The 26,437-nt window shown below is 41.1% G+C and overlaps 1 protein-coding gene across 4 annotated transcripts in view; it reads left to right on the plus strand.

Moving 5' to 3' along the window:
- Positions 1-26,437, plus strand: part of CSMD1 (CUB and Sushi multiple domains 1) — a 963,313-nt gene that overhangs the window by 761,687 nt on the left and 175,189 nt on the right. For all 4 annotated transcript variants that reach the window (XM_083495378.1, XM_083495379.1, XM_083495380.1 and 1 more), the window contains 3 exons: positions 8,517-8,686; positions 12,905-13,061; positions 24,013-24,204. In XM_083495378.1, coding sequence (XP_083351504.1) covers positions 8,517-8,686; positions 12,905-13,061; positions 24,013-24,204 — 519 coding nt within the window. The remainder of the gene's footprint in view (positions 1-8,516; positions 8,687-12,904; positions 13,062-24,012; positions 24,205-26,437) is intronic.

The raw sequence follows: 26,437 nt of genomic DNA on the forward strand, positions 1-26,437 counted from the left end.
TGGGGCTGGGCGTGAACCTCCAAATAATAACACTTAGAGGCAGGCCAGCCCCTGTTTGCCATTAAGTTCCCTGGAAACTGTAGCACCGTGCGCGATCCCGCAAAGGGCACCCACAATGTAAAGTGTGAGTGCTCATTGCCACTGCGTTAGTTGTGCCCTTTGATGACCACACCGAGCACAGTTGATTGCATGGTTGTAGCCTGTAGGCTACATTTGATGTTGGACATCTGAACGCACAGTACCTCAACCCTGTCCTTGACTTCTAGGCAGAAGGCCATTTTCACAATGTGTGCAAATTTCATATAATGGCAAGATAAAAGCCAATCTTGAAAGACACGTGTGCAGTTTCATTACCCATAGGTGCCTCTGGAGTTCAGTTGTTTGTCACCTATGTTGTTTTCACAGAATCAGATGGAATCCATGCTTCCTTAGAATAATTACCAGAGTCCCTCCCTCCTCCTTTTTTGTTTTTGGTTCCTGCTTGCACTTTTTTGCTTGTGGGACACTATGTAGGAAATTAATTTTGTTTAGCCCTATTAAATTAATATTGCTCAGTCCTAAAAATTTATTGGATGAATTGTTATGCATCCCTATGCAAATGTTTATTTGTGGGCTATTTTATTAAAAAAGATAATGAAAAGGTCTATCGAAGCTGTACAAAAGGCTTTGTTCCAAATGTCAGGCATATGAAAGAAGCATTACAAAGGTGCAGTTCTCCCTTGACAGAACTCATTTAATTTGAATTCCTGATATAAATCAGCTGTTCTTAATTTGGAATATGAATTCTCTGACCAGTGTTCTGTTTGACTTTTTAAAGTGCTTTGCAGCCCTTTATCCACCACATCTCAAGACAATGATGGATCTACTTCTTTGCAGAAATGGTTTCAAAATTATCTAATTTAATAATTTAATTGATTTTGTATTCCACTTGCTGAAAGCAAGTGGGTGCTCATACGCCGACTGCGTTATCACTTAGCTAAATTTAGGTGCAGGTGAAGCACAATAGAAAGTTAAATAGGAATACTATTTATTTATGCAGACTGCTGAGGAAGAATATGTATCCCTTAACCCCTTTTGAACACTTTTCAAATAGAATCATATCTTTCCCCCCTGAAAAGTATTATTACATTTTCCTTTGAAACTCATTCCTGCACTCTGCAAGCATAAGTTGAAATATCCTAAACTTTAACAAAAGGAAAGAAAAACTTGGTTGGAGAGGACCAACATTTATGATGGTTAATCTGGATGAATTAACTTATATTTGAAATTTGCACTTACATTGAATGAACTAAGCAGATACCTATGAATACTGCATATTTCTTGGGGGAGGTGGACACAAAAATCACATGGGTGTCATGTGAGCTGTCTGTGAATGATTCTATGAACTGACCCACCCAATTATAATTGCTTGATTATCTTACAGGTTCAGTTACCAAAGGGTGGGATTTTTCCTAGCTAAAAGGTGCCAATGGCACCTAGAGTATGAGAAGGATCCTGTTTTCTTTTCTTTTGCATCATGGGTGATAAGTTTAATGCATGTGGAGTGTAAGTGTTGCTTTGCATGCATATTTTGTTTGCCAGGGCTGTTGAATGATCAGTTGGCAGACTTATTTTAGTAGCTTTATTGCATCCGGAATTAGGCATTGAGGAAGACAGCTGCATATTCCAGAATTTTCTTCACCTCTTTGTAAGACAAGTTAGTTGTTAATGTACTAGAAGCCAACGGATGACTTAGTTATGGTTCTCTAAGCTTCAATTCAGTTCAGCATCCCAGACAAAATTGAATGTTCTAATTCAGGTGCTGGAGCATATTTAAAATGTCAGGGAGGCCGAGGCTGCTAATATATTAGAAGCCACTTTTTAGAAATAAATCAAAATATAGCCCCAATTGTCCACCATTTCTGACCTGATAAACTCCCAGTTCAGAGATGTGAATTAATGCTTGCATGTGAGATCAAAATTTTTTGCTTTAGGGCCACCTGTATGGGACATGATATCCAGGTACATCTGACAGTTGCACTTAAGATGTTATTCCCCCACCCTGCTTACTACTTTGAAATGAATGTGAGCATTTTTAAATAAGTAATTGCCTTCCCCCTTATTTCCCATTGTATTTATTTAAAAACTGCATGAAAAAGCACAGACACAAGGGGCATATTTCACATGTGACATGTGGTGTCCGTATTTCATACTACATTTTCACAGTGAGTACAATAAAATATTATGAAGTAGCATGAAGATACAGGTGGGAGAGACCTGAGAGTTTATTAGGTAAAGGTACCCCTGCCCGTACGGGCCAGTTGTGCGCCCATCTCACTTAAGAGGCTGGGGCCAGCGCTGTCCAGAAACACTTCCGGGTCACGTGGCCAGCGTGACGAAGCTGCTCTGGCGAGCCAGCACCAGCGAAGCACACGGAAACGCCGTTTACCTTCCCGCTATAAAGCGGTACCTATTTATCTACTTGCACTTAGGGGTGCTTTCAAACTGCTAGGTGGGCAGGAGCTGGGACCGAAAGACGGGAGCTCACCCCGCCGTGGGGATTCAAACCGCCGACCATACGATCGGCAAGTCCTAGGCACTGAGGTTTTACCCACAGCACCACCCGCTTCCCTGAGAGTTTATTATTTTTATTATAATTAATTTATTAATCACCTGCTACGCAATCGTCTTAAGATGGTAAAAAAAAGCAAGAAACCATTACAAACAGTTACTACTTTACTTTAATTGAAGTCTAGCTCTTAATTTCTGGCTTATGCAATTATATGCAGGTCTAGGTTCATTTAAATGGTTTTGTTAAACCAGGTGAATATCTGGATTGCTTAAGGCTGGCATTTGCTAAGGTGCTTCAGATTTCTCGGGTTCAGCTATTAAAAACAAACATGTAGCTAGCCCTTGGGATAAGCCATGTCTGTGAGATGAATTTTGAAGTATGAATAATGATTTTACTCCAATATTATACTTTTAGCCTAGAGCAATTCATTCACAATAGAGCCCTCTTTTGGTTTAAATTTTTATTAATCACTACCTCTTTTAAAAAAAACAGCAACTCCAAATCAATTCAAAAGCAACATGCATTCTCTGTCTGACAAGAATGAAGTGGATCTCTTTTCAATCTGACTAAGAAATAGCATGCTGGTATCTTTCTTCCCCCTCTTGCTTAAATATTATCTAAGACGGCAGAATCATTTCAAACACATTAGCAGAACCCCTCTGTGGTCTCTGTGGAGTGTTTCTAAAGGTGGAGGTGTCTTTGTCCTGTTGAATGCTTTCAGCCTTTCATTATTTTTACTTAAAAAAAATAAATTAGCATGCAGTTTTAGACTACAGGGCAAGTTCCCTGCTGGTTTCATATATTTGTAGTCTGTTTACATTCCCTTTTCCCTTTTCAAGACCTTCTGTAAATTTTCCTCTTGTCCCTTTTGGGCCAGGAACAGCTGCTCCCCTCTATGACTGGTTTGACATAACTGATATAACTTGTAATTGATATAACTTATAATTGATATAACTTGTAACTGTGGTTTTGACTGCAGCAGTACTATTTACCATCAAAAGGATTATTTGGCCATAATTGCTTAATGAAGATCAGTACTAACATACTATTCTCATTGGGACAGTAAGCTGACAAAATATTAATTGCGTGTCGAGGTCCCCCAAGCCACCCCTAAATAATTCACAATTCACACATAATTTTTGTTTAAGGTTTTTGGCATAATTTTGGCCACAGCTTTATTAAAATACATAAATGTGAGTGGTTGCTTAGGTTGGTTATGACTATCTGTCCCCATGCCCAGGGACAGAACTGACTTCTGGATTCCAGTAAAAGCCAGTAAGGGAAAACAATATTGGGGAGAGCATGGAGCCGGACACCAGACCCTCACCCCCCCCGCATGCTCCCGGGGGCTTGCGCGGCCCTAAGCCCCATTCAGGGGTACGAACGAAAGAATGGAAAGCCCCTGGATTCCTTTAACGGAATTCCCTTTCCGCAGCAGCATTGGAGGGGCAGGCACTTACCCCTCCACCAACCAATTTTTTAACCAATGCCTAACCGCAAACTTACAAGTTGTGACGATTTGCTACGCAGTAGGCAAAAACCAAATGGCACCAGCCAATCAGCTAGATGGACAAAATTCCTACCAGGTCCCTGCCCCAAAAGCAGACGACCCCATGACAGGCATAGCAAGGTCAACGCAATAGCCCTAGATTAGGGAGGGTGGGCGGGTGATCTGATGCACGCAGCAAAAGAGCCCAGTCAGTGCTGCATTGCTTGATTTTATAACCTTTGGTCTGTCCCCCTAAATGGCAACACCAAAATTTGCCCAGTAACCCAACTGCCCAATCACTGCGGATGGTCATCCATACTAACCCGCTAGCAATGGGGGGGGGGGCTGTTCAGACGCCACCGCAACACATGCTCCCTATGAAGGAGAACACGCTTTGTTGGATTGTGACTTTAGACACATAAGCTCATGAGTGTTGATGAGACCTTCCCTCCCCCCTTTTTTAAAAAGAAGCCCCATTCTGTGCCCTATAAGCGCAGGACGCCTTTGCCTGGTGGCACTATAGCCCATAGACTTCAGCAAAATCCTGGAGCTCGGAGCCATTTTGCTTTGACATCTTCCCGCCTGCCCACCCTCACGTTAGAGCCTTCACTGAGCAATTTTGAGGTCGCTGGTTGACAGGGATAGAAATGATTTTTCTTTTTCTTTTAACCTGATTGGCAGTGTTTTGGAGTTTTTCGCCTTTCCCTCAGTGAAATTATGGCCTTCCTTTGTGAGGCGGAAGGACCTTGTTTTGTATGGTGGCAGAAATGGCATTGGGCAGGATCAACATAGTATAGGGAGGCCCCTATAAGGGGCCCATGGGGAGGATTGACCACGGTTCGGTATCTCGTTGGAATCTGCACCCTGGTTCCCCAGTGAGACCTGGCTTGCTTGGCTTGCACCAGGGCAAGTTTCAACACTGGCTGACTCCCATGGTATAAGTTTGGAGCGATCCAAACCCAGCTGATCCATTTCATAAACATGCGGTTTGTGGAATGGTGAACTGATCCTGGGACCCAATACCATGCCCACCCTTGCCCTGCCTGCTGCTGTCAATAAAGAATTGGCCTGATTTTATCCCATCACCGTTGTACGGTCTGGCTATTTTGCTGCTTTTATGGGTCACATAATGTGCCCGCCTGGACAACAAGGGAACTGCTGTCATTCATAGTCTTTTTGAGGTTTTATTCAGTAGGTCATACACTAATGATTAATGTTAAAAACGTGAAACAAAGTAATGAAACAATAACTTCATAACCACATATATGTTGTTCCTTTTCTGTGGTTCTTTAAAAAGATATCTTGCCCCACTGGATTCAGTGATGGGGAAATTAACTATGCCATCTCCAATATGACATAATTAGTGAGCCTGATCTTGAGGCCTCTCGTGGGAACAGAGGATCAGTGGATCCAGTTGTTACATGTCCCTCTCTATCCTACCTGTGCCCTGCCCCAGAATGCCCTGTTTTGAGACCTGTAACAAGTGTATGAAGGTTATTAATATTGCACATATGGAAGCAAATGGGATGAATGAAAACAAGACTTTGAAATAAAAAATTATCCAGTTCAAAAATAGGGTACCAAAGCTTTATTAAATAACTTTACTCCAAAGCAACTTGAACCAAATAAAGTTACATTCAGATAGATTTTATGGTGATCCCAGGATAGGCAAAATATATTAGATTATGAATATCTTCCACCCAGAACTAACAATCAAAGCTCTGCCTCTTTTCCAAACAGACTCCATTTACCCTGAGGCTGTTTTCCTGGAGAAGAGAAATTAGCACTTCCATTCTCTGTAATGGCTTCAGAACAAAAACTCACCTCACCAAATATGGAGACCTACTGATTAGCATATGCATAGACTTGCAGTTGCATCCTTTTCATGTGATTTAAACACCTTTTGTGACTTAGTCACAAAGATACAGTTCTGCTTAACTGTTAACTGTTAGGTTCTCTTCTCAGCTCTACTTTAAGCTTCAATGGAAATTTCCATTCCATGCTTCACAATATATATACACACACATTACAGAGTTATTTTCCATTTCAATGTACATTTAACAATTATAATTAACACAATGGAGCTTTCCAAAGGCAAACTAGGAGCTATTAGGAATAGGGATGGGGGGGGGGGGATTCAATTAAAGGTGAACTTGCCTCATTCCCCCTTTCTGAAACAATGCAAGAATGAAATGCAGCCTCCCTTTGAAGTCTTCATTTCACCAGCCAAGTAACGTTACCAAAAATTGGTATATCAGGGCAGTGCCAGGCACTTTCACTACATCCTAAACCCTTATATAGTAACCATTGAAAATCAGTGGGGTATTTATTTATGTATTTATTTATTTATTTAGGGTTTTTTATTTCTGTTCTGCCATTCTCTCAAGTTGGGATTCAAGGCGGCTTACAGCATTTTTAATACATCACTGTAAGAGACAAAGAAAGAAAAATGAACTCATTAAAAATAGTAAAATGTAATAAACCACATTTAGAACTAACTTTAAAATGCCAGTTGCCCTGATAGCAGCCCTGTGGTCAACATTGTCTGCAGCTAGTTTCCATATTTTGTTTAGTTAAGGCTAACTTAAATTCATTTTAGTGGGACATATGGATGCCTTAGTTTGGATTAAGCCTGTTGGGTTTTAGTTTATTTAGTCAGTGCTGATTTACTGATATAAAATGAACACATATACAGTTACTGCTATAAAACTGGAGTATACAATTCGCTGCTTACAGTCACTTTCCTCACATTCTCTCATATATATATATATATATATATATATATATATATAGCCCTGTAAAACTGGGTAGTCTTATGGAAAATAATGTAATTTTTCAAAGATAAAGGTTTCCTAAGTTATGATCCTCTAAATGCTTGCCATAAAATTATAGCAAAATAGTGTTCTAGCAACCTTTTTGAAGTGTAGACCTTGCCCATGTTTCTGATATGTAGCAGTCTGATGGCATACGTAATGATTTATTTTTATTTTTATTAGTATACCAGGAAGTTCACAATATAAGAATAAAGCTGTACAATTAAACCCAAAAGCAGTAAATAATGGTGTCACTGTAGTTTTAAGTCTGCATGGATAGTGAGAAGTGCTGGTAATTTATTTGAAGTTCGCTTACAGTGTTTTGTTACATTGAGGTATCTCATTTACAGTTACTTGGCACAGTGTTTATAATAAAATCATTGCCCTAGCCATAAATAATCCTAATTTTCAAGTTGTTATAAAACCAGTGGAGATAAGCAGGCAATTGCCATTATTGTATTGTTATTGTTTGTAGTTATTGTTACTTTCTCTCTCCCTGTAACCACTTCAGTGTGCTCCCTCCCTCCCCATCCCTTGTTTTAGCAAAGTGATGGCAATTGATTGGGGAGGCAGTATGGGTGCAAAAGTTAAAATTCTGCATTAATTTGGTGAAAACACAGTCTTAAGCCCACAGTCCCAGCACCAAGAAATATAAATTTAAGGGCTTGGTTCTGAGATAGTGAAATATAAAACAGAAAATATATGGTATTAACTGCGCTGAAGGGACTGGTATGTATGTAATCTTTCTTTCTTTAATACAAAAAAATAAGATGGCTCTGTCCATGATGCTCTAAAATAAAAACACATCTAGCTTTTTACCTTTTCTTTTGTCAAAATGAATATGAAAACTTATTTTAAGCACCCTTTCATAGGTTGTACAATCAGATGCTGCAAGTGAGGAAATCGTTTTGGAAGTATAACAATGTTGGCAAGTAAGGTTGGCTGGCTGGCTCAAATCATCTGGTACCCTAAGCACATTCCATGGAAGCAATATAAGTGGGTTTACGCTGCTAATATGCTGACCATTATCTCAAGTTTGCTTTTAAGATTTCTCTTGGGATGTTTAAGTCAGTTCGCTCTTGTTTGCCATTAGGCACTTCCTTGGGAGCTTAGCAGAGGCAAGTCACTTTCACCTATTGTTTGCAATTAGATCTAGTCCAGCATTCTCTGGGGATGCAAAGGGTCAGTTGCACGAGTGTACATTGGTTTTACCTTTGTGTGCAGAATTCCCCAAAGGCTTCTACGGGTAAATGTGAACGCAGCGCTAAACTTTACAGTACAATGAGAAACGAAAATACAACCAAAGAGAACTGGAAAAAAATAATGCATCTCGATAGAACGATTAAATAAATCTTTGTCTAAAGGCTATGAAATTCTGAAAAACCAAGTCATTGAAACATACAAGTACATAATGGTTGAATACAACATTGTATAAGTGACTGGTGCTGTAGGGAGCAGACGAGGAAGGGGAAAAGTCTCATTGCATGAGCTGGCAAACAGGCACAAATAGCTACCATCCTCTTGTCCTAAATCTTAGATAAAAGCATAAAGAAGCAGCATATTTCCTAGTTATTAGCAGCGGGACCTTGTTTTTTGGAAAATAACCACAATTTTTTTGAATGCTAACCGATGTTCTTTTTTTTAATGTGTCTGTTTTGTTTAGCTGAATGTGGAGCAAGTGTGTCTGGGAATGAAGGAACACTGCTGTCCCCAAATTTTCCATCTAACTATGACAACAACCATGAATGCATTTATAAAATTGAAACTGAGCCTGGGAAAGGGATCCACTTGAGAGCCAGAACCTTTCAGCTGCATGAAGGCGACACTGTTAAGGTATATATAAATGTGCACACAAAAGAACAGAAAAACACTCAGTCCTGTTTGGGTGCATTAATTATTTGATCTATAACATTTGAGAAGTAGTTTAAATGTGTGTGAGAGAGAGATGCATGGATGGCTATAGACAGAGAGAGAGAGAGAATCATTTTCCATGCGTGTCAGGACTTAAGCTCACAGCCAGTCTTGATGCTAGTTGGGGCATTCAGTCAAAGGAATAGTGGCTGCTGTGACTTTGCCTTACCCACCATCATTTTTTAAGCAACTTGGTCTTACAGTGATAAGTAATCTTAACTGGTGTGCAAGTGAGCAGCTACCTCCATAGACACTTCATATTTGCCTTGCTGTGCTTGAGAAACAAAGGCTTCCTGCTCTTTTCCAAGGCTCCAGTGGTCAGTTTGTTTGGGTATCATGAATTTGAGGCCTAGAGGAATGGCAGGGTAAAGGTAAAGGGACCCCTGACCATTAGGTCCAGTCGTGACCAACTCTGGGGTTGTGGCACTCATCTCATTTTACTGGCCGAGGAAGCCGGGGTACAGCTTCTGGGTCATGTGGCCAGCATGACTAAGCCGCTTCTGCCGAACCAGAGCAGCGCACGGAAACGCCATTTACCTTCCCGTTGGAGCGGTACCTATTTATCTACTTGCACTACGTGCTTTCGAACTGCTAGGTTGGCAGGAGCAGGGACCGAGCAACGGGAGCTCACCCCATCACAGGGATTCGAACTGCCGGCCTTCTGATTGGCAAGTCCTAGGCTCTGTGGTTTAACCCACAGCGCCACCCACGGCCCAATGGCAGGGTAGCCAGTTGCTAAACTGCATTCCAGTTAATATCACCTTCTTCACATATAACGGGGAATATGCCCTAAGGCTTTAAGTGCAGTTAACTTAAAATGCGCAGAAGTGTCAACCTGTACAAATATGGATATCATAGTGGACATAATTGAAAGTGTGACAAAAAAAATGCATAATGAAATTAATGCATTTGTTTTATGAGGATTACAGGGAAGCTTTTTAATTTTAGGATATCATATAGGCATATTATATATCCTACTGCTTCTAGGATATGGTTGCCATATTCTGAAGGGCACAAACCCAGACACGCCCCCTGTCAGGACACAGCCCCACCATCCCGCATCCCTGTTGCTCGCCCCCTCCCTGCCGCAAACCCCTTCCTCACCTGCCTACTCCCCGCTCCTCCCCCCCTTATCTTTCACAAGGAGGCTCCCGCTTGTGACTCCAGAGGGGGTGACTCCAGGCCACTGAACAGGCTCCGCCTCTCCCTTTCAGACCTTCAGCCTCCAAGTGGCCTCCGGCAAGGTCGTATCCAAGATCATGCCAGGGCAGGTAGGCTTGTCGTCCCCTTCAACTGCTACTCAAGCTGCGTTGAAGGGGAAGGTGCAGGTAGGACCAGAGAGGCCGTGCAGCCCCCCCCCCCCATGCAGCCGTGGCCACCCTTGTCCACAGCTGTCAACTTTTCCCTTTTCTTGCGAGGAACCCTATTCAGAATAAGGGTATTTCCCTTAAAAAAGGAAAACGTTGACAGCTATGCCCATGTCCCCTCCGACGCAGCTTGAACAGCCATTGGGGGCCAGTGCCACTGCTGCTGGGGAAGGCCCAGGCAGGACGAGAGAAGCAGTGGCGCAACGAGCCTCCCTGCCCTGGCCTGATCCTAGATACAACTTTGCTAGTGGCCACTTGGAGGCAGAAGGCCTGAAAGGGAGAGGCAGCTCTGGCACTGGCAAGTGGGAGCCTCACACAAACAGGGTCCTGACAAAATAGCACAGCCAGGAGTGGGCCATGGAAAGGGGTGACGGCAGTGGTGGTGCTACAGACCCTGCTGCGGCACTTCTGCTTCCAGGGCATAGCCGCAGCGCATCAAGGTGCGCAGTGGATGACTCTGAAGAGCGACTGCCTCTCTCCCCCTTTGGCAGCATGTGTGTGCCCCTAAAAATCAATCGATCAGTCAATCAATCAATCAATAATAAATTCCCCCCAAACCCTAAACATTTCATTTAAAAATAGAAAATCCACCTGGGTGGGCATGCTTCTCCTCCAAACCAGGACATGTCTGGGAAAACCCGGACGTATGGCAACCCTATAGGATATTATGTATGTTTTTAAAAAATATGTTGAGTATTCTGAAAAAGGGTGTATCACAGTTTGTGTTTTTATCAGGAAACGTGTTAAGAGGTGATGTAGTCAAGATACAGAAGCACATGGGGATGAAATATTGAGTGCTGTTTTTTTAATCTAGCAGAACAGGTTAGAATAAAAAATTTTAAAAAAGGAAAAACCGGAAGTTAAAGCTGGACAGATTCAGATCTGAAGTAGCTGAACTTTGGGTCAAGCTACAAAGGCAAAATTACTTTTGTAACTTTAGGTAGGTTGAGTCTTCATAAGTCAAGGAAAGTTTCTGCCTGGGCCTTCACAATAAACTATGCTAGACCGGTTGGTGGCATTTGCTTTCAAAACAAAGGAAACCAAAGGAAAAAGATAAAAGAAAATCAAGGTTATACAGACTTCAGTGTGCTTCTAAACATAACAGGAAGGTCGGTGCTATTTCTCTAGGAGAAGAGGTGTTGGAACTCATCCTTGTTCTTTTATAATAGCAGTGGCTCCCACCTGAGATGTGCCAGAACTGAGTTCTGGTGAGTTCCAGCTGGGGGGGGGGAGCCATGAGAAGGTTACAATGGAAGTAAATTAAGATTTACCCATGCATCCTCTATATTATAATAATTGGGTCTGGGGAGGAAGGAAACAAATAACCCATTAGGTCCCCATTACTTCCCTATGTGAATTTCGCCCTGCTCCCATGTAGGTTTAATGCACAAGTGGCAGCCCCAAATAAAGCTATGGTTTTCATTAAAGCCCCGAAGCTATAAAGAGGCCTGTGCCCTATGCAGAACTTTGCGTTATCTGTGGTGAAACAACAGTATCCCTAATGCTTGAGGTTTCTCTATTGCAGTGATGGCCAAACTTGGCCCTCCAGCTGTTTTGGGACTACAACTCCCATTATCCCTAGCTAACAGGACCAGTGGTCAGGGATGATGGGAATTGTAGTCCCAAAACAGCTGGAGGTCCAAGTTTGGTCATCACTGCTCTATTGCATAATACCGTTTACATTTCTATGTGTTTAGACCAAGTAGTTCTACTAGCAGCAGTCAGGCCCAGTGCAGCCCTTTATGGCGTTGCCATTAAATTTAGAATTTGACAGTTTAAAGCATGAAAGGACAGGAACTAAGAGCCTTGCTTTCTGACCTTCACTGGTTTCTGCAGAATGCTGGGGCTTTTGAGAAATGGAATATTTGGGGTGGTTATGTTGGAAATGTTTCATTATTGAAACATCCAGGTCAATGTGAACTTGGTGCTTTTATTCAGGTTCTTGTTTGTTCCAAGAACCTTTTATTATTCTTTAAAAAAAACATATTTCCTGTGTGGTTTGAGCCATTATAAAAGCATGTCAAAAATCAACAGTATTAAAAGTGAATTTGAGTTTCCTGTGCAATATTGTGAACTGAAGATAAACCCGTGCATCATTTGTTTGAAAACAGGAGCTCACCTCCCTCTGAAGTGGTATCAAATGTTATATTTCTTTTTTATTAAAAACGATTTGAAGACGAAAATCACCTCAGGCCCAGAATCTGAAATAAAAGGTGACAGACTAGCTTCACTTCTTCAATCCTGCTTTTTAATACATTTAGTCAGGAGGGAACAGAGGGGTAGAGGTTACTTTTGCCCCCACATCCGTGTTTTCAAAAGAGGCACCTTGAGTAAAATGCCACAAACCTTTTCAGCCTTTATTAAGTGGATTATAGAGGGGGAAGGAGACACGAGGTGACAAAATGCTAAGGGATTGAGCCGTGAATAAATATTAATTTTATTCAATGTGAGCTTCACAAACCTTTAAAAAAATGACTGACAGACTAGTAGTATATTACCGTGTGCGGCTTTTTTTCTTCTTCATATGAGCTGCATAGCCAGGATATTACAGGCAGAAGAAAGCTGCATTACTTCCTATCTTCTTATTGGAAGTTTGGATGGTTTAATTGCATAATAATTAATTGCATAATAATTAATTGCAAACAGAAAAATAAAAAAAGAATGCAACTTCTGCTAGGTGGAGTTCTGAAATAGATTGAAACAAATAAATATATAACTGTATTGCGCTTAATTTTTTTATGTAATAACTAAACATTGGTTTTATTTTTAACAGGTATATGATGGAAAAGACAGCTCATCGCGTCTGTTGGGGTCCTTTACAAAAAACGAATTGATAGGGCTCATTCTCAATAGTACATCTAACCACTTATGGATAGAGTTTAATTCTAACGGATCAGATACAGATCAAGGATTTCAGCTCACATATACAAGTAAGTAGCATTCATGGAAACAGGGTTTTTGTAGGGTGGGAGGAAGTAAGCATTTTACTTAGCTAACATGATGTAACACAAAGTCCTAAGGATTACTTCTTACTACCTACTGTGGTTATGAGATTGGATTTTAATTCCTTTCTCTGTTGGAAAGGAGAGAATTTTAGACATACTTCTTAAATGCAGTGTTTTCAACTTCAGCGTATTATTTTGTGAACACAGCAGTAGGCGTAAATAAAAAAGAGACTGGGATCAATAATGGACCTGGGTTGAGTATATCAGTGGCTTCTTACGGCTTGCACATTCCCAGTTGGATGTTCAGGTGATGATAGTTCCACCATTGAGGCGTTTGTGGAGCTTGTGGCTCCCGTATGTTGCTAATCTGAGCACTAATATGCAGGAAACTATAGACAGATCAAGATTCAAAGAAGCAACCTTTTACTCTATCTAGAGAAGGAAGGTTATGATGATAAAATTAACCTGAAAAGCCAAACTTGCCAGTATTGGTGGAGTTTTTTGTTTGTTAAAGAGACCCTTCCAGATCTGAATTTCATTTTTAGCCTGACCTTCCCCCAAACAGCTTGCTTAAAACACAAGTTCCAAAACACTGAAATGCAATCAGACATTTTTTCATCACATTTACAATTGAGATCACCTTTCATACTTCCTGATAGCTTTCCAAGCGGGCACCGAAATTCAGCTTACTAACTAGTATAGGAATAGCTGGAATATCCTGGAGTATACGTTATGCCTCTCTGAGAGGAGAGAGGTATAACTGCTCCTTTTTCAAACAGTTCTGATAATCATGTTGTCTTAGACTGGATGTGTACTGAAGCTGAACTGTCCGGGTGGTTTTGGAAGTACAGTTGTACCTCGGCTCCCAAATGCCTTGGGAGTCGAACTTTCCTGCTCCCGAACGATCAAAAACCGGAAGAGAGTGTTCTGGTTTTCAAATGTTTTTTCAGATGCCGAACATCTGACGGGGCTTCCACAGCTTCTGATTGGCTGCAGGAGCTTCCTGCAGCCAATTGGAAACAGCGCTTTGGACGCTGAACATTTCAGAAGTCGAATGGACTTCTGTTAGACTTCCAAGGTATGATTGTACTCACACACACACATACACACACACACACACACACACACATATGTATATATATATATATATTATTGGATTTTTTTTATTACAGCTTTATTTATGTATCCCCTTGTAGCTGAAGCTCTCAAGGCAACTTACACAGTATTAAATAAATTAAATAAATACTGAAAACATACACAAAGAATGAAAAAAGAATCACACAAAGCATCCTTCCAAGTACACTTTTCCCACCACAAAATTATCACAAGTTATCACATAAAACATTAAGCCATTTAATGAGGAAGAAAATACATAGATTGCAATCCAAATGCTTCCCCCCCTTTTGTTGACCACCCTTGTATCTTTGGATGAAGGGCAGTATGATATTTAATAAATAATACAGTAATAGTAAATAATTGTGTGCATAAAAAAGGATTAGTCTTTTATGGTATCTTAAGTTCTGTCTACAAAATGTAAGAGTCATATAAAATGGAAAAACCCCCAAAATAAAACACCAACCATGTAATCAACTGGGGGGCGGGGAATGAACTGAAATCAACATAATTCAAGGCATTTCATGATAGTATGAACATTTCTATCATGAATTTATAGTTGCATAAAAGGTGCTTCAGTTTCGTCACTCTTAGAATCCCTGTGAATTGGTATTGTGTTTTTGTTGTGCGTGTGTGTGTTTTTAAAAAAAACTATACAAAATCATAATTCATATTTAGTTCTTTTATTGTTTCACTTTCATTCTTATTTCCAAGAGACAAAAAGTTTCAGTGTGCAAGCCAGAAAGGGGAACCATGGATTGGTAAAGGGAAAGTCTTTGGGCCATTATTTCTTTGGATCAAAACAAGTAAAGCCTATGTTGCTTCTGCAATTGCATTTCTAAAACAAAACCCTAGATGTTTTCGCCCAATTAAAACTTGCCTTGTCGTGACACCTGTAGTTACTGTGGAGAGAATATGATATAGCCTCAGGCATCCCCACAGTTGGGCTTGGCTGTAAAGTTCTCAAACCAGCAGGAAGATTTTGTCATTGCCGTGTAAGGTGCTAATATTCTCTGCTGCCTGGCTGGTTACCCCTTAACCTTAAAAATGACATTCAGAACAAAATGGGAATGGGCTGATATGCCAGGTGGCAGGCATGAAGACAAAGAGGCACCAAGTATGTGAGAAGAGAATAAAATCAAAATAATAGAACATATAAATTCATTTGGCCCACAGCTGGCACAATATGTGCACGCGCACAGTGCAGAACCTGGAAATAAATCCATTGTAAGCTGTGATTTATGTTTACCATTGTTGCATGTTGACAAGAGAGCTGAAATACATCTCCGTGCTTTCACATCTTTCTTTTTCCCCCTTCAGAGGACCATCCTGAACTGTTTGCTTTTTTTCAGTGTCTTCTGACCTGGAACATAACCCTCTATTCTTTGCCCTAATCTTGCACCTCTGAAGAATACATGCACTGCACAAATATAATAATAATAATAATAATAATAATAATAATAATAATAATAATAATAATAATAATAATAATAATAATAATAATAAATGATGAAGAAGAAAAGAGATTCCATTTTTCATGGAAGTGTAAAACTCTTATTCCAAGTTGTGTCTAAAAACAACCCATCTCCTTTAATTATTTGATATAATGGTGGTTGGTGTACATGAATTCTCCTATCCAGTGAAAATAGCCAGACGCACGGAGACCCATTTATTAAATACAAACACAGTTGTGGTTTTCATGGAAGAAATGGCCTGCCTGCACATGCAGTAGTTATGTTCAAAACATGGATGCTCTTGCAACATATAATTTTGTTGTAAGCCACCATATGGAAACATTGTATTTTCATCCGTGGCTAATAAATTTACAAAGGCAACCAAACAGTCAAATAAATAACAGTAGGTGCCATAAATCATGCCTGGGTCCTTAGGAAGCAGCCAGATGTTTGCCTTAAGGCTATTGATAGAAGATCAGGACTGCAAAAAAGAGTACTTTATGTTATTTTCAAAACTGCTTTTTTGGGGGGTGGGGGACAAAAAACAAAGACCCCTTAAATATACTCCCCACAGTGTCATAAATTTCTTTACTACTTTCCTTGTTAAGAAATACTGCCATTGGGTTCAGTACATTTGAGATCTTGCATAATTTATTTGGGCATGTTAATCCTGATGCTAAACTTTTGGACTCAGATCAGAGTCACTGGAACTTTAATGAGCATATCCCTACAAATGCCATCAGAAGCATTTGTATCATCATATCCTTAAGATACAATTTCAACATGAATGCAAAACAACACCTGCTTCACTAAACCCTTTGATTACCTCCATTTCTTTTCTGGACTTCAAAAGTATAAATATATCAGAAATTACATGGCAAGAAGGTTTACACAGAACAAAAATGTACCACTAATTTGCATCGACAGAGCTTTTTCAATCGATTTAGATTAATGGGAGAAAGGGGAAAGTTTGTGGTGGGTGCGCCACCCCTAACCTAGGAACATTCAGTAGCCTGTATTAAGAGATCCACTATATTGTTACAAGTTTGTGGGTGCTAGACATCCTAAATTATTAGTTCCAGTAGGTGTGACAATTCAATTAAGGCTTAGAGTGTCAAAAGCTAGCTAAGCTAGGCTGGTCTCCTGTGTGTAGTGATAACTAGATCCTGTGTATTAGGCTGATGTGTATTAAACCAGTACGTGTGTGCTGGATTATGTGCTAGATAATGCTAAACCTATGGAATCAGCATGTGTTAAAAGCTAATTAAGCCATGCTGTGTAAAATTAGCCTAGGGATGGGCCATCAAGAAGAACACAAAGCATCAAAGGGAACTGTGTGAGAAGGCAAAGGTGTGGGTCACCCTTCGCTCTAAAGATAAAGGAAAAGATTAGAGAAGCTTAGGGCTAGGAGTGATGTAATGTAGGAGTAAGTAATGAGATAGAAAGAGAGTCAGAAAGCACAATGCTGGTGTCTGAATGGAGGGCTGCAGCTGTGGGGCAAGCAATACCCTCTTGGAGTGTTAAAGCGGGAAGCCCTTCCATCATCGACTCAGGTTGTATATATGTGTAAATAATCTATACATCATAAAGATACTGCAGTCTCCACTGTGCCTCATTTCCAAAAGGAAACACTGACCCTGAATAAGTGTGCCTGGAACCCCTAGAATCATGCACCGCTCAGAGATTGGGGTGGAGTGTAATAATATGCATAGTTCTCCCAATGAGTTTGTCTAGCTTCTTCTTTTGCATAACTGGCCTCTTCACCCAGGCTATTGCATACACATGGGTGGTTGGAGGGAGATCTGTTGTTGTTGGTCCTCCTTTCCTTTCTGCACACATATGTTCAGACACCTTGGATTGGTTGCCTGAAAAGAGCTTAAAGGTAAAGGTAAAGAGACCCCTGACCATTAGATCCAGTCATGGCTGACTCTGGGGTTGTGGCGCTCATCTCGCTTTATTGGCCGAGGGAGCTGGCATACAGCTTCTGGGTCATGTGGCCAGCATGACTAAGCCGCTTCTGGTGAACCAGAGATGCCGTTTACCTTCCCACTGGAGCAGTACCTATTTATCTACTTGCACTTTGACGTGCTTAGATTTTCCTTAATCTCATTCAGAAATGTCAGGAATTTTGAAATGGTTACAACTTCAGCTGATCCCGGGAGCAGGGGCAGGATTGTGTGTCCTGCTTCCCTGTGCTAATGTGATGTCCTGTTAAGGCAAGTAAAAGTAGCCAGAGATATAGAAGCCTAATCAATCATTACTACCTTCCGTGATTAACTCTGTGCGAAATGAAGAGCACTGCTGTGCTTTACTGCCCCTGTTCATGTCATCACATCCTTGATGGACCCATCTACAAACTTTCCTTGCATGGTAGTCTACATTCTGAAGCTGGGATCCTGATCTATATGCATAGTATCTGCACAAATTTAGAATGCTGTGCAGTCAATCAAACAAGTAGTGGGGGGAAATGGTAGAATGACATGTAATGTTGAAAAGTTGTAGGCCTTGTTTACTGAAAAGTGAGTGTGTGTGTGTGAGAGAGAGAGAGAGAGAGGGAGGGAGGGAGAGAGAGGGAGGGAGGGAGGAAAGGGAAGTATAATTCTAATGCCAGAGAGACTTAAAGTTGTTATGTTCTTTGCAGTCAGACTGCATAACACTTCACCCCAGGTAAAAAGTTTGATCAGATTAGAGTTTAAAATAAACTGACAGAAACCTTAAAATGCTTTTTTGCTTGTAAATGCCCTCGTATAGGCTGAGGAATTACTATTAGAATAGACAGTTCATTCTCTGTGATGTACTGGACAGGTTATGACACAGAAAGGGGATAAAGAATATTATTCTGCAGTTGGTGTTCATGTATATTTACTTTATGGGCCCTCTACCTGAACTCTGGTTTTTCTTGTTTACAACCCTCAAAAGGTATATTGTCATTTGACAATACAGCTCATTGGCATTTATATAGAGCAAGATACCCTTAAAGGAAGAGATTGAACAGTGTGATAACAGGACACAACAGAAACACCCATTCTGTGAAAGAAAAGGCATAATTTTACCTCACTTGGAGCTTTCCCTTGCTGTTATTCAGAACACTGAACAATTGCTCACTTCAGTTCCTTCCATATGAAGGTTGATACCTAAAATACATCATCTAGAGCAGTGTTTCCCAACCTTTTTTGGGCAAAGGCACACTTGTTTCATGAAAAAAATCTTGAGGCACACCACCATGCCAGATGGGGAAAGGTCACTTTTTACTTATGCAAATAAAAAATAAAAAAATAGTAACAGCATAGAAGGTAATGGTTAGGCTAGCATCCCTCTTCCAAATATGCTAGGTTTTTATTTGCAGGGACTGTTCTACATGGGAAAGCATTCAGCACTGTCATTCTCCCATCTGCAATCTGAATTGGTACTATTCTGGGTCAACTTACTCTGCTGCATGTGTAGATGAAAATGGCACCAAGTGTGGGGGAGGGGGCAGAACAGGTTTCAGATACAGGATATTAAGCATACACGTACTTCAGATTGAACTGGTTGCTTGCTTTGCAAGTTTTCATTTCCCAAATGACTGCCTTGGCAAGCGCAATACCTACCAGGCTCAACGCCGGTCTCGCGCTGCCGCTTCCCGCGCTCTCAAGGACCCGGGAGGAGGAAGGCGTGAAGGGAATCCCGAAGGCGTGAAAACCTCGCGCATGCGCAGGCCTTCCGCCTGCGACAGCCCAGTAGGCCGGCCGAAGCGAGCAGCAATGGGATGTGGGAGGGAGGGAGCTCGCCGCCCCGCGTGTGCCTATGTGGGGCACGTTACAGCCCCGTGACGTCAGCGCCACGCAGGCAGCCAGGCAGGCAGACGGCGAGAGCCCCGCGCTGGGCGGCCTCTCCTCGCCGCCGCCGCCCCGCCTCTCGCCGCCCGACTCGCCCGCCTCCCTCCCACGGCACACCAGGCAACGTCTTGCGGCACACTAGTGTGCCGCGGAACACTGGTTGGGAAACACTGATCTAGAGTTCTGTCGCTACAATTACCTTTTCCAGACTTAAAGTGATAACAATATGGCATGAAAGGAAACTCAGTGGTCAGAGGAAGATCAGTTTAGTCACTGATAAGGAATGGAAGCAGACCCAGTGCACTATGAAAGGTTCCTTCAGTTACTTTCCACCATCTCCACAGCACACTCTAGTTATTCTTGCTTACTTCCTGAGATATATGGGGCTCAACAGGGAAAGGAGTAATCTGTGATTATTTGGTCCTTACTTCCTGTCAAGTAATACTCTTGGATCTCCAACCCTCACCTCAGCATCACAAAAGCAGCTGCTTTTTTAAAGTGATTGCCTTTCCTTCTGGAAGATGGGAAGAGATGCAATGGGGATGGGGGGTGGTTCTGTGTCCTCCTTTGCCAGAAAGCCATTGTGTATTCTGATCTGTTGAAAGAAAAACAGCTCAGCTTTCACTGTGAACAAAACTAGCCTTTCTGTGCTCAAGATTCTACAGCAACTGACAACAGAAAATCAGATTGTAAATTTTATTTTGGACAGTCTAGACTTCTAGCTGAATTAAAATAGTGTTTGGTGCTTCCAGAGTTCAGCTGAACAAAAGTAAAGAAGCAGAAAAGTTTAAAATGAAAAGGTTCCAGTACTCTTTATCAGTGAGCACAGTCACAAAAAGTACTGGGTTTAAGTATTTGGATAAGCTCTCATGTGAGTGAGAAAAAGTGAGGGAAAGAACTTGAAACTTCCTGTGCAGGGTAAAGAAAGACAATGAGTAGTTGCAGCAAGCATTTGGGTTGGGAGAGAAATTTGATTCAGTGCACAATTTAATGGCAGACCTACCTAATTCTCATTTTCTGAAACAATAAGAGAGCAGAAAGATAGCCAACCTTTGAATGTTTTCTGCATTTTTCAGTGCAGTCAAGTAATATATAATGGGTTAAATTGTGCAGACAGCGCATGTATTCCTAAAATACACAAGTGCATTCTGTTAGGGGGAAATTGCCTTTACAAAAAATGGTTATATTCATCACAATTGCATACAAAATTAGGATAAATTTGAACTAAAATGCTAATGAATTTTCATGAGGATTCCAAAAAAGAGAAAAGTGATTTGGAAGTGCAAAGAACTGAACTTATGACGTAAAGAATTAGAAATTGGGAGAAATGAAAATTGGCATATTCGCCCATTCCTTTGGAGCATAGAAGCAGTAGCTGGCAGCACTGGGGTCAGTGAAATGCTATGCCTGGGTCCTCCACAGGACCAAATGGGAAGAAGCTAAGTGAAGGTCTGCTGGCTATTTTGCCACATTTATTTACAACAATATCTAAAGCAGTGGATGGGTACATGATTGGAATTACCTGGGAACTGGCTGGATAAATCCAGGTAGATGTAGTGTTGCTTGCTCTCCTTGCTGACTTTGTCCTCTTGTGGCCTACAGGATATTTTTTACAGCAGGGGTGACAAAGAACATGTCTTAAGCTGGAGGCAAATGAGAGTCTACAGTGCCATGAATACGCTCTCAGCTGCCCTGGAAACCAAACACCTGCCTGCCTGCCACCCACTCCCTTACCTACCTACCTACCTACCTACCTACCTACCTGAGTCCACTACTGCTTTCACAATCTCCTCTTCCAGCTGCACAACAAAATGACTCACAGCCCCATGTCACAATCTCTTCCCCACTTCAGAGTGCCTATCTGCAGTACTCTGTTTCCCAGTCAAAGGAGGAGAAGGCAGTGACCAGGAAGTCAGTGAGTGGGAAATGGCCAAGGCTTCCATATCAATATTCAGATTGTTAATATGCTACAGCTCTAACAGGGCTGCACAGTATTTTGAATTATCTTTTTATTGCATGTGTTTCCAGCCTTAGTTTTTCCCCTTCCACATTTTCTAATTGGTGTCCGCTGGGGAGGAGACATAGGGGACCATCTTCCTGGCTAAGTACTGGTAAGTGGTCCCCAGTTAGCAACAGCAGTCAAACTTCTGGTTCAGAATTTTTTGGCATTTAAAATGCATTTCTCCTCACATCTCTTCCCTAAGGAGATTATACCCAAGTGCATTGTTAGGGGTCACCTCTTTTCTGAAAGGTAAATGCATCATTTCATCTTATTATTATTCTTTTTCTGTGGCAAGGTGAAATTGCAGGGACACGCAAGCCTTCAAGTTCAGATTCAGCCTTGTGGGCAATCCATTTGACTTGAAGCTTTTTAAACCTAGTTGTGTTGATATTTTGCCACTAACAAATTTGACAAGTGGTTAAGTATAATGTTTTTGACACACAATGTATCACTGCTTATACATTGGAAGGAAATGTTTCTTTTCTGTATACAGCGTTTGTTACAGTAAACAGTGTGCAGTCTTGACAAATAACACTCAGAGCTGACTTGCCTTCTAATATGTCGACGGGTTTTTCTGAGGCTACTTATTACCTACCCATCAAGGCACCTGGTTGCAAATAAACAGATTCATCATGTTTTCATGTCTGTATGATTGACATCTGTTGCTGAGAATCCCCAGCAAGTTTGCATTGCAGTCATTTGAATCGCAGATCACGTAATCAGAAATGTTCGCTTATTTTCACTTATCTGTGTGGCTCCAGCCCAAAGAAGCACACAGAATGATGCAGGCGTACATCTGCACCTTTTAACTTTACTTTTACAGCAGCAACTCTGTTCTGCTGTGCTGTGCTGCATTTGAAACCATTTCTGAAACTTCCTTCTTTGTCATCTGGCTGCAACTGAGTTTCTGATTTGGCACAGATGATATGATCATGCTGTTTTTTTTTATAAACAACAACTCTCCCAGTGCTTGAAAACTGATGCCTAATTTTGGAGGCTTTTAAAAATGTAGTGGTGTTAGATGTCAGCCTACCACAAATCTTATTAGTTTAAAAATAAAATGTTTAGGGAAAAGAGTTAAATAGGTTCTTACAAACAAAACAAAACAGGTCAGATAAACCCTTGGTCAGATATGTAGTATTTATATTTTAAAAAATCTCCCTCACTTGACTAAGTGGTAGTTTAAAAGTAGTGTTTCAGGGCTGTGTTTGGCTGGTTTTGGCTTTTGCCAAACACTTTTTGAGGCAGTGTGAGTAGTTAGAGGGGAAAACCAAACTAATAATAATAATATGATATGGATATGGATCCACACCTATACACACAATAATGTAACCCTTTGTGAGCAACTTAAACCTTTTTATTTAAGGGGGCATTTGGGGCCCAGCTCATATTTATTAGAAGTGCTGTTGTGCTATGCTTTGTATGTTGCTTTCGTATTCTATAGTACCTAAATATATTTTCCCCAAGTTTTATTGATTTCAACTTGAGGTGCATTTTCACAGTACGACAGGATACAAATACTTCAAAAAATAAGGGGGGAAATACATAATACATTGCTATTTGTAATTTCCATGTTGAAATATCGTCATAAATTTAATGCGCCAATGACATAAGTTGATGGCTGTGCCTTATTTCTTCAGTAATTAATAAAAGGTGTCCAGTTTTCAAGAGATCATCACATTTTTGTTTTCTGACATTGACTTCATGGCACAGGAAGGAATAACATCAGAAGAGCCCCAAAATTGGACAATAGTGAGGTCAAATTTGAGGATCTCATTTATGTGAAATGAAGATACTTTTGGGGTCGAATTGGATGATATGCTCACCATTCTTATCCCCCACAAGTGGCGAGAGAGTGAAAACTCAACTTCCCACCCTGCCCTCCAGGTATGCCTGCCCCACCTCTAATTCTCCCAGATGTCCCCGCAGTGGGTGTAATGTTTGAATAGGGTATACATGCCTTAACTCATGTGGGCATGAACAGCGCAATATCTGATTTAAAATCTGAAAACCCAATTAGGGACTCTGTACATTGGATTTTTACATGTGTTCATATTCACATGGTGCACCCACATGTGGACCTAGGATGTCAGACATGGAATAGGCATATCTGGTGGGCAAAGTTCTAACTCCCCGCACTGCGCATAAAAACAAAACTAGGGAGACTATAATCTTTGAACTTACTGATAACACGTAGCCTCAAATTTTCTCCCTATGCCACACTGCCATCCACTCATGAAAGAAGATGGATTCCCCTCTTCCCCACGCAGTTCCTGTGTCCCCTTCTCCCCACCCCAAAAACATTATGTTCCAAAGGATTAGAGGAGCCTCAACATCAGCATGGAAGGCGAAATGTGGGAGAGCTGCAAAGGGAAGGGAAATTGTGAATATCTCCCTGTTTTTCTCTTCTGTTAGAGGTGGTGTCGAAAGCCCTCCCCATGAGCAGACAGACATGGGGAATCATCTCTGTTATTGGTAGGGAAATGACTAATTGTGTGCCGCAATACAGAATTCAAATGTGTGCTTCCATGTTTTGCTTTCCTTTATAGGCTTTGATTTAGTGAAATGTGAGGATTCCGGAACACCAAACTATGGCTACAAGATTCGCGATGAAGGCCATTACACAGATACGGTTGTTTTGTACAGTTGCAATCCAGGCTACACAATGCATGGTAGCAGCACTATTACCTGCCTAAGTGGAGATCGAAGAGTTTGGGACAAGCCTTTGCCGACTTGTACAGGTAATGTTAGATAACACGGTAATCTAAAAGTTTGTTAAACGCTTCATAGCTCTCTTTATGGATAATGCATTATTACATATGAGATAACGATGCTTTGAAATGGTATATAATCTATCTCAGGTTTCCCCCAACCACCACCATATACATATATTGAAACTAAATATGTGGGCCATCTCTGAGGAAATCTGCTACTACTCTCCCTGAAATTCTTTTGGCTTTTCTTGAAATTCATCTGGTATGCTTTTACCTTGATTTCTGAAGGACATTTGATGCAGCCTAGGAATGAATGGACTACAGACTACAATAAATTTTGACGTCCCTATCAAAACTCTTTCAGTTACAGATAGGTAGCCGTGTTGGTCTACCATAGTCAAAAAAAAAAAAAAAAAAAAATCCTTCCAGTAGCACCTTAAAGACCAACTAAGTTAGTTCTTGGTATGAGCTTTCGTGTGCATGCACACTTCTTCAGATACACTGAAACAGAAGTTGCCAGATCCTTCTATATAGTGAGAAGGTGGGGAGGGGTATTACTCAGAAGGGTATTCCCACCACCCTTCTGAGTAATACCCTTCTCACTATATAGAAGGATCTGGCAACTTCTGTTTCAGTGTATCTGAAGAAGTGTGCATGCACACGAAAGCTCATACCAAGAACTAACTTAGTTGGTCTTTAAGGTGCTACTGGAAGGAAAACTCTTTCAGTTTTCTTCACATTTCTTACCCAATGAGAAATCTCCAGATTCACCTCATGTTTTGCCTTGAAGCAAAATTCTGTGGTAATTCTTACTAAAAAGAGTGCTCGTTCTCTGTGAGGTCTCCATGAATTATTTTGTCCTATCTGGTGTTGTCTATACTGACCCCCTGCAAAATTGGTGGCAAATTTGGGTCCATAGCTAGAAGATTGTAACAACAACAACAACAACAACAACAACAACAAATAATTTTATTGCCCTTGTTCCCAAAGATATGTGTCTTCTTGAATGTACAAAAGTATCCCTCCATCTCTCCCTGTCCCTCACTGAAACACAGGCCAGTTTTTTAACAAACCATCATTTAGCTGTCTTGTGGCAAGGGTAATATTTGTGTATTGTTCTTTGCATGGATTTTTACTATATCATATTCTACTCATTTTCTGTTCACAAGGTATATAAGACTAGATCACTCGTATGCTTTCTCCATTAATAATGGGATTAATGTGAAATTCAATATCTGAGTTGCTCTTTATCTCAATTGTTTGTTTTCATGAGGTCACACATAAAACCTGGTCTTATTATCCTGCTGAAAAGGGGAGATAATGAGCTTTCCAAAGTAATTCAGAAATTACTCAAGCTCAAGAAAGAAAGAAAGAAAGAAAGAAAGAAAGAAAGAAAGAAAGAAAGAAAGAAATGGCTGGCAGTTGTTCTGAGCCAGTCCAGTATCTTTCCAAGTCTTCGGATCCTTTCCGCTATCCCTGTATGAGGAGTGAAAAAATGTTGTGAGGGCAAAATAGGAAGTGGAGACCTACAGCCATTCTCATGAGCCATCTGAGAGGAAGGGGCTGTTGCTTCTCCCATTTCACCCATGCAGTGCCTGTTTTCTGTCCCCATAGGAACTAATGACTCTAGTAGTTTCTGTGCGGTGAGGAAAAAGCTCTGTGTGGGCAAAATTGGAGGTATAGTCCAGTTTTCATAGTCTTTTCATACGGTTAATCCATTAGAGGGCGAGTAACCTGGAACTTTAGCTGCTTGTCTTTCTTTTGAGGTGGGCTTTTGAGGCTGATAGCTAAAACAAACACTGAGAGACATATAGTTGGGTTGAATAAGTGACACTTTTATTTATATAAATCCAAACCTGCAGAGCAAAACTACTGGTATGGGAAGTGCTTATGTTTATGGGGCTTGTGCAGCTATAAGGGTGACCAAACCCCTACCAGGCCAGAAGCAAGCATATTTGCCTAGCCCTAACTCCAGTACAGGTGAGGCTGTGGGTTAAACCACAGAGCTTAGGACTTGCTGATCAGAAGGTCAGCAGTTCGAATCCCCGTGATGGGTTGAGCTCCCGTTGCTCGGTCCCTGCTCCTGCCAACCTAGCAGTTCAAAAGCACATCAAACTGCAAGTAGATAAATAGGTACCGCTCTGGCGGGAAGGTAAACGGCATTTCCGTGCGCTGCTCTGGTTCGCCAGAAGCGGCTTAGTCATGCTGGCCACATGACCCAGAAGCTATATGCCGGCTCCCTTGGCCAATAAAGCGAGAT

The sequence above is a fragment of the Podarcis liolepis genome, assembly GCF_965112155.1.
Source record: "Podarcis liolepis genome assembly, chromosome: 3".
Lineage (NCBI taxonomy): Eukaryota > Metazoa > Chordata > Lepidosauria > Squamata > Lacertidae > Podarcis > Podarcis liolepis.